At 35.1% G+C, this 8,832-nt stretch overlaps 1 protein-coding gene and 1 long non-coding RNA gene across 2 annotated transcripts; one reads left to right on the top strand and one right to left on the bottom strand.

The window, feature by feature from the left end:
* The first annotated feature begins 24 nt into the window (after positions 1-24).
* On the top strand, positions 25-3,292 carry LOC113062426 (keratin, type I cytoskeletal 13-like). Its single transcript, XM_026232266.1, has 8 exons — positions 25-718; positions 805-887; positions 1,580-1,736; positions 2,133-2,294; positions 2,377-2,502; positions 2,588-2,662; positions 2,854-2,996; positions 3,092-3,292. Exons 1-8 carry the CDS (start codon positions 317-319, stop codon positions 3,216-3,218), a joined length of 1,275 nt encoding a protein of 424 aa, XP_026088051.1. The 5' UTR covers positions 25-316; the 3' UTR covers positions 3,219-3,292.
* On the bottom strand, positions 347-1,630 carry LOC113062427 (uncharacterized). Its single transcript, XR_003278530.1, has 3 exons — positions 1,531-1,630; positions 581-757; positions 347-479 (listed from the first exon to the last, which is right to left on the bottom strand). It is a non-coding gene; the product is annotated as an uncharacterized LOC113062427 (long non-coding RNA).
* Positions 3,293-8,832: the final 5,540 nt, after the last annotated feature.

Below are 8,832 nucleotides of genomic sequence, written 5' to 3' on the forward strand. Positions count from 1 at the left end.
GAATCTACCAAAATGTATTTTGTTTTCAAGCACTTTTACGTATGTATGCATATATATGTATTACTAGAAAACAAGAAAAATAGAAACAGAAACGTATTTGTGGATATAAAGAAAACCAACCAGAAAGATTTGCAAGGCAGAGTCTTTTATCCAATGTTTCACCTTAGTTGTGACCTTTACGGTTGCTGGAATGGTTCCAGCGAATGCAGTGAGATGACATTCCTGGTGTTGTGTCTTGCATTCAGATTCACTCTATAAAAGAAGCCAGCATTCTCCTGTCTTCATTTACTGACCTGTCAGAGCAGACACAGTCAACATGGCTTCCTCCTACTCCACCCGCAGCAGCCGCATGTCCTCCAGCGGCTCCATGCGTATGTCCACGTCTAGCGTGGGAAGCAGCCGTGTGGGCACCATGAGGGCCGGCAGCGTGTATGCCGGCGCAGGAGGTTCAGGGGTCCGCATCTCCAAGTCCACTCACTCTGTGGGAGGAGGTTTCAGCATGTCAGGATCTGCAGACAGCAGCATCATTGGCAATGAGAAAATCACCATGCAGAGCCTCAATGACCGTCTGGCTACTTACCTGGTCAAAGTGCGCTCACTAGAGAAGGCCAACGCTGATCTGGAGCTGAAGATCCGTCAGTTCCTAGATGGCAAAGCCTCTCCTGTTGCACGTGACTACAGAGCCTACTTTGTCACCATACAGGATCTTCAGGCTAAGGTATATTATGTTTTGCAGGATTACATGCTATAGAAGATCCTAAATATGGAAGAAAAAAGTAAATATATGTTGATTTATATGTCCAGATCTTGGCGTCCATTCAGATGAAGGGTAGAATGCATCTCAGCATTGACAACACCAGCCTGGCCATTAATGATTTCAAAATGAAGTGAGTCTTTTCAGAAGATTTAGCATGTTTCAAGTCCACAGCAATGGAAAGCTAGGCTGTTTTTAATAGATTTATTTATTGACTAAAGCTCCAAACAATATAATTAGTAAATCTTTTATAGAAAAAGGCAAAACAGCGGCATTATAACTTGTGGTATTCCAGATTTATTATAGTTAACTAAAATTAAAACTATTTTTTTTTTAATACTGTTACACGAAATTAAATGAAAACAAAATAAATCTGTAATAAAATTTGTTTCAGCATTTCTCATTTTCATCTTGTAAAAATGTACTAAAATAACCAAAAGTAAAACTAACAGTTGCTGGAAAGTAAAAACAACAACAATAAAAATGACAATAAATAAATAAAAAATATAAACATATCAATTAATATATTAATGTTAAAATATTAAAATAAGAACAAAAACTATATATAAAACCTATTATAGTATTTTAATGATCCTTGAATAACAGTTAATAAATGAAACATTATCTCTTGTAAAGCTTATCAATTAATTAATTGTTAATTTCTTTGCTAATAAATCATTATAAAAATTATAACAAGCTTTGTATTCAATAATATGAGTGTTACATTGAATTAGTTTTATCTGAGTTTGGAGGTGGACATCCTGCAGTAAACTGACTTGTGTCCAGGCGATGTGAGAGTTTTTAAAGAACGTGTGTCTCTGACAGATATGAAACGGAGCTGGTCATGCGTCAGTCAGCAGAAGCAGACATCGCCGGCCTGAAGAGGGTGCTTAATGAGCTCGACATCACCAGAAAAGACCTCACCATGCAGGTCGAAGGGCTGAAGGAGGAGCTGGTCTTTCTGAAAAAGAATCACGAGGAGGTGCGTAAAGATTCTGTGTGGAAATTTAGAATAGAATAAGATATTGGAGTACAATAATCTGTCAATTAGCTTTCTAAACTGTTTTTACACTGCAGATAAATCATTAATATGTATGTGCATTTACACTCTAAAAAATGCTTGGTTGTTTTAAATATGAAAATTTAGTCAAATATGCACTAAGCCAACTTTTTGGATACAAATGTAATTGAAAAATTTTACTTATTCCATATTTGACCCAAAGTGAAATTCGAGATATGCATTGAGACAGATATTTTAGTGCATTTTACTGCATCATTTTGCATGATATGTTACCATTTAAGTATTCTAAAGAGCTGTTAAATATGAAGGTGTTCACCAGTGAAGTAACCATGAATATGTATTGACACGTATCATTAGGATCTGTTGGCGGCACGGTCACAAATGAGCGGACAGGTTCACGTGGAGGTGGATGCAGCTCCACAGGAAGATCTCACCAAGATCCTGGCAGAAGTGCGCGAGCACTATGAAGCAGTTACAGCCAAGAACCAAAGAGATCTGGAGCACTGGTTCAAGACAAAGGTGAGGGATGGAAGCCGTTTCTCATCACCAAATCGGCCCACTTCTTTGAACTCATGTAATCCATCTCTGCTTTTTATTTCAGACAGAAACTCTGAAACAAGTCGTTGTCACCAGCACTACAGAACTGAAAACATCTCGCACTGAAGTCAACACAGTCAAATCCAAACTACAGGCTTTGGAAATCGAACTCCAGTCACTCTTAGCTATGGTCAGTCATTCATAATTGCCATAATGGCACTGATTCTTATTTTAGTATGACTTTATCCTGAATTTGCATGTTTGTGTTACTGTAGACAGCATCAATGGAGGCCACATTGACTGAGACAAAGAATCGTTATTCCCTAAAGATGTCTGGCTACCAACAACAGGTGAGTAGATATGCAATCACCAAAACTAATATAAAATTAACATTTTCTCATCGTCTACTCAAACCTGTATGACTTTCTTTTCTCTGTGGAACACAAGATGATGTTATTCAGTACATCTTAAGAATGGAAGATACAAGGAACAAAAGTTTTAAAGCAACAAAACAATTTCTGTTTTTTTTTGGTACTCCCAGGTCACCATCCTAGAAGAGCAGATTGTCCGCCTCCGAGGCGATCTGGAGCGCCAGCGTCACGAGTACCAGATACTCCTGGACATCAAGACCCGACTGGAGCTGGAGATCGCCGAGTACAGGAGACTGCTGGACGGAGAAGCCACGTGAGTTCATTCATTCTCTGTCACTCTATTATTATTGTTATTATTTTGAGAGTTTAAAAGGAAAGCCCCATATAACTGTTATTGTCCTTCTACAGTGTCAAAGCAACAACCTCCACGTCCACCTCGAGGACTAAAGTCATCACAGTCGTGGAAGAGGTTGTAGATGGGAAAGTGGTCTCCAGCTCCACGTCCTCAACCATGTCTGACAAGCGCATCATTTGATTGGCTGTAATGCCTGTTTTTGTTTGAAGCATGCACACAACTGGAAACCAAATAAAACAGCGTTTAATCACTATTCTGATGGAGTTCTTATTTTATTTTATAATAAAATGTGCATATTCAGTTGAACTAATTCATTTATTTTGAATAAATTATTTAAAAATATTAATACATTGGATTCAACTGTTTTTTTAATAATGCTATTTTATTTAGCTGAAAAGTATTACATTTATTTTTTTGAGTTTTTTTTTTTAACAGAAATCCATGCATTTTTATCTATATTATAATTTTTTTATCCATATTTTTTTTTATGAAAATAGACGCTGGATATATATATATTCTTTTCTTTTCTTTTTTATGGATATATTTCATTATGGATTACCGAAATACTCTAAATGAGATAATTCAATAATGAATTAAATAAAACAACAATAAAATGTACAGGTTTATTCAGAAATGACTATATAATTATTAATTATGAATGTATCCATTTATTTTGTACAGTTCCATGAAAACACAACCTTTATTGTTTAAAATATTTCACAATATCCTCTTTCACACACTACTGCTGTTTAAATATATCCTTATATATTACTTTCACAATAAATGTAATTAATTATTTAACTTATTTAATAACATTATAATAATTTCAGAATAAACTGGTACATTTAACTGTTGTTTTATGAAATTCCTTATTTATTTAGTTATTTCATTTAAGTACTTTGGTCCTCCTCTATAAGCCTAATTTTCAAGATTTGTTTTTTTTTAATGAAATAAAAGACCGATAGTCAGTGGTGGACAGTAACGGAGTAGCTTTACTTCGTTACTGTACTTAAGTACATTTTTCAAGTATCTGTACTTTACTGGAGTAGTTTTATTTTGAGTAACTTTAACTTTTACTTCACTACATTCCAAAGCATAAGATCGTACTTTTAACTTCACTAACTTCACTAACTCCAAATATTTTCATTCAACCACCTATATATATATATATATATATATATATATATATATATATATATATATATATATATAGATTACATCTAGGGACAAAAGAAAGGATGTGATGTTCAGAACATGGTAACTACAGTAATTATCAAAGAGGGGAAGAGATGCACCCCGTTTGGCCAGGGGTGTTTTTACACCACAGACAAGGTTTGAGAAGGAAAAAATCATTATGAAAATATAATTATATTTTCCTAAAATGTTCTTCCTAACTTCAGGCCTTATTATCATGTCATATATAACTGTGATGTTCTGTAAAACTACAAACTTTAAAACACTTTAAAACACAAGTCCATATCAGCAACAAAAATATATCTTGACTCCATATAGTGGTTATTTTGGAAAAAATCCCAGGTATTTGGAGCAGTAGGATTATATATATATATATATATATATATATATATATATATATTTATATAAAAAAAAGTGCTAATATAAAATTAAATTAGCCTATATAAAATTGCAGACATCTATCATTCAGTACTTTTTTACTTAAGCACATCAAAAATTGAGTACTTTTGTACTTTCACTTGAGTAAAATTGAAAAAGGATTACTTTTACTTTTACTGGAGTAATATTTTATTATGCGTATCTGTACTTTTACTCAAGTTTATTTAATTTTAACTTTTTATTCATCAAAGAATCCTGAAAAAAGTATCACAGATTCCAAAATAATATTAGGTAGCACAACTATTAATAGTTCTAATAATAAATCATCATATTTTCATGATTTCTAAAGATCATGTGACACTGGAGACTGGAGGAATTATGCTGAAAATACAGCAAATAGATTATATTTTAAAGGATATTAAAATAGAAACCATTATTTTATATATTTTATTTTGATAATTTAGAATTATTACTGAAATAGAACCTTTTTTGTTTCAAACTGTTCATTGAACAATAATAAATGAAGTACCTGAAGCTGACAATGAAGTAAATGTATAATAATTAGCAAAGATGATTAATTTAGCGCTGTAAACGCGCGTGTGAGGGGCGGAGACGCGCCGCGGAGCGTCAGATGCGCGTGAGGACCAAACACAGCAGAATGGTAGGAAACTTCACTCCTCTTATTATTTCTTTTACTATAGCGATTTATTTTTAGATACGTGATCTGAGTCTTTCATAGATTTGTAGAGTTATTAGAGTATAGAGTTATTAGAGAAATTGAGTTATTTTTTACATACTTTTGTCGAAGTTTTCAGATCGGCACTTCGGAGCCTGTTCGCGACTCGGTTGATTCGGATCGGCACTTCGGAGCCTGTTCGCGACTCGGTTGATTCAGATCGGGACTTCGGAGCCTGTTCGCGACTCGGTTGATTCGGATCGGGACTTCGGAGCCTGTTCGCGACTCGGTTGATTTAGATCGGCACTTCGGAGCCTGTTCGCGACTCGGTTGATTCAGATCGGCACTTCGGAGCCTGTTCGCGACTCCGTTGATTCAGATCGGCACTTCGCAGCCTGTTCGCGACTCGGTTGATTCAGATCGGCACTTCGGAGCCTGTTCGCGACTCGGTTGATTCGGATCGGCACTTCGTATATATATAGATTACATCTAGGGACAAAAAGAAAGGATGTGATGTTCAGAACATGGTTACTACAGTAATTATCAAAGAGGGGAAGAGAACCACCCCCTTTGGCCAGTGGTGTTTTTACACCCCAGACAAGGTTTGAGAAGGAAAAAATCATTATGAAAATATAATTATATTTTCCTAAAATGTTCTTCCTAACTTCAGGCCTTATTATCATGTCATATATAACTGTGATGTTCTGTAAAACCACAAACTTTAAAACACTTTAAAACACAAGTCCATATCAGCAACAAAAATATTTCTTGACTCCATAGTGGTTATTTTGGAAAAAATCCCAGGTATTTTGAGCAGTAGGATTATAAAAAATAAAAAAGTGCTAATATAAAATTAAATTAGCCTATATAAAATTGCAGACATCTATCATTCAGTACTTTTTTACTTAAGCACATCAAAAATTGAGTACTTTTGTACTTTCACTTGAGTAAAATTGAAAATGGATTACTTTTACTTTTACTGGAGTAATATTTTATTATACGTATCTGTACTTTTACTCAAGTTTATTTAATTTTAACTTTTTATTCATCAAAGAATCCTGAAAAAAGTATCACAGATTCCAAAATAATATTTGGTAGCACAACTATTAATAGTTCTAATAATAAATCATCATATTTTCATGATTTCTAAAGATCATGTGACACTGGAGACTGGAGGAATTATGCTGAAAATACAGCAAATAGATTATGTTTTAAAGGATATTAAAATAGAAACCATTATTTTATATATTTTATTTTGATAATTTAGAATTATTACTGAAATAGAACCTTTTTTGTTTCAAACTGTTCATTGAACAATAATAAATGAAGTACCTGAAGCTGACAATGAAGTAAATGTATAATAATTAGCAAAGATGATTAATTTAGCGCTGTAAAAGCGCGTGTGAGGGGCGGAGACGCGCCGCGAAGCGTCAGAGGCGCGTGAGGACCAAACACAGCAGAATGGTAGGAAACTTCACTCCTCTTATTATTTCTTTTACTATAGCGATTTATTTTTACGTGATCTCAGTCTTTCATAGATTTGTAGAGTTATTAGAGTATAGAGTAATTAGAGAAATTGAGTTATTTTTTACATTCTTTTGTCGAAGTTTTCAGATCGGCACTTCGGAGCCTGTTCGCGACTCGGTTGATTCGGATCGGCACTTCGGAGCCTGTTCGCGACTCGGTTGATTCGGATCGGCACTTCGGAGCCTGTTCGCGACTCGGTTGATTCGGATCGGCACTTCGGTGCCTGTTCGCGACAAAGTTGATTCGGATCGGGACTTCGGAGCCTGTTCGCGACTCCGTTGATTCAGATCGGCACTTCGGAGTCTGTTCACGACTCGGTTGATTCAGATCGGCACTTCGGAGCCTGTTCGCGACTCGGTTGATTCAGATCGGCACTTCGGAGCCTGTTCGCGACTCGGTTGATTCAGATCGGCACTTCGGAGCCTGTTCGCGACTCGGTTGATTCAGATCGGCACTTCGGAGCCTGTTCGCGACTCGGTTGATTCAGATCGGCACTTCGGAGCCTGTTCGCGACTCGGTTGATTCGGATCGGAACTTCGTATATATATAGATTACATCTAGGGACAAAAAGAAAGGATGTGATGTTCAGAACATGGTTACTACAGTAATTATCAAAGAGGGGAAGAGAACCACCCCCTTTGGCCAGGGGTGTTTTTACACCCCAGACAAGGTTTGAGAAGGAAAAAATCATTATGAAAATATAATTATATTTTCCTTAAAATCTTCAGACCTTATTATCATGTCATATATAACTGTGATGTTCTGTAAAACAACAAACTTTAAAATACTTTGTTCTTACTGGTGAAAATCAGATGGTCATCATCTCTGTTTTCTCTCAGGTATATCACAGTGTAAGCTTCACAGTGAACATTACTCTCATCAGCGTAGTCCATATCAACAACAAAAATATATCTTGAATCCATATAGTGGTTATTTTGGAGCAGTAAGATTATTAAAAAAAAGTGCTAATATAAAATTACATTAGCCTATATAAAATTGCAAACATCTATCTTTCAGTACTTTTTTACTTAAGTACATAAAAAATTTAGTACTTTTGTACTTTCACTTGAGTAAAATTTAAAAAAGGAGTACTTTTACTGGAGTAATATTTTATTATACGTATCTGTACTTTTACTCAAGTATTTGATTTGTGTACTTTGTCCACCACTGCCGATAGTGCACAAACAGCAGGTGGCGCTCAAATGTCAAATAAGGTTTGGCTTTCTTTTTCTTCTGTTCTTGATGTTTAGGAACAAACCTATCTACGAGACTTTAATAGTGCTTGATGAACAACTAAAAAATATTTCTACACGTGTATTTTTAGCTGATGTAAATCCGCTCTTCTCGTACCCGCCATCTTCGCCTTATTATAAGTCAGTGTACCATGTAGATTATTTAAAATCTTACATTTCAATGTAAACACGAAGTTACAGTTGACTATGCGATGTGTTGATGACAAACCTCTTATGAGGTGACAGCGACCTCTGGTGGATAACCTAAAAACCCTGGATATGAAAATTATATCGATGACATTAACCGTTTTCACCTCAAACATCAATTTTAGGTCAGCATTAAACATTGGAACGGGAGCTTTTATATTAAAAACACCATATACTTCAGTTCTGTACGCTATATATATCCACGTGGCATTCATTGCTTTGCAAAATACCATAAATATGTAGCAGTGAATACAGATCTGACTCAGAAAACCATGCTAGGTCAAACACAGCTTGAAGTCATTCTGGATTGTATGCAACAACTCCTCAAAGATGCATATAATTCACTAACTACATGGATAACTACCCTGGAACAGCTGGGAGTCCAGTGGGAACTTAGCCTTGTGCTTTTGAACTATCAGTCCACATTCTTAAACATAAAGTTACTCATCTCACTGTTCTTTACATATTTAAAGAATTTAGCATTACTTAATCCAGATCAAGTAGTTATAAAAGCCATGCATGGACATTAAAAACTGTCTGAAGTAAAAATAAATAAAAATAACTATGACTTAAAGATGTC

Source organism: Carassius auratus, chromosome 44, assembly GCF_003368295.1.
Source record: "Carassius auratus strain Wakin chromosome 44, ASM336829v1, whole genome shotgun sequence".
Classification (NCBI taxonomy): Eukaryota; Metazoa; Chordata; class Actinopteri; order Cypriniformes; family Cyprinidae; genus Carassius; species Carassius auratus.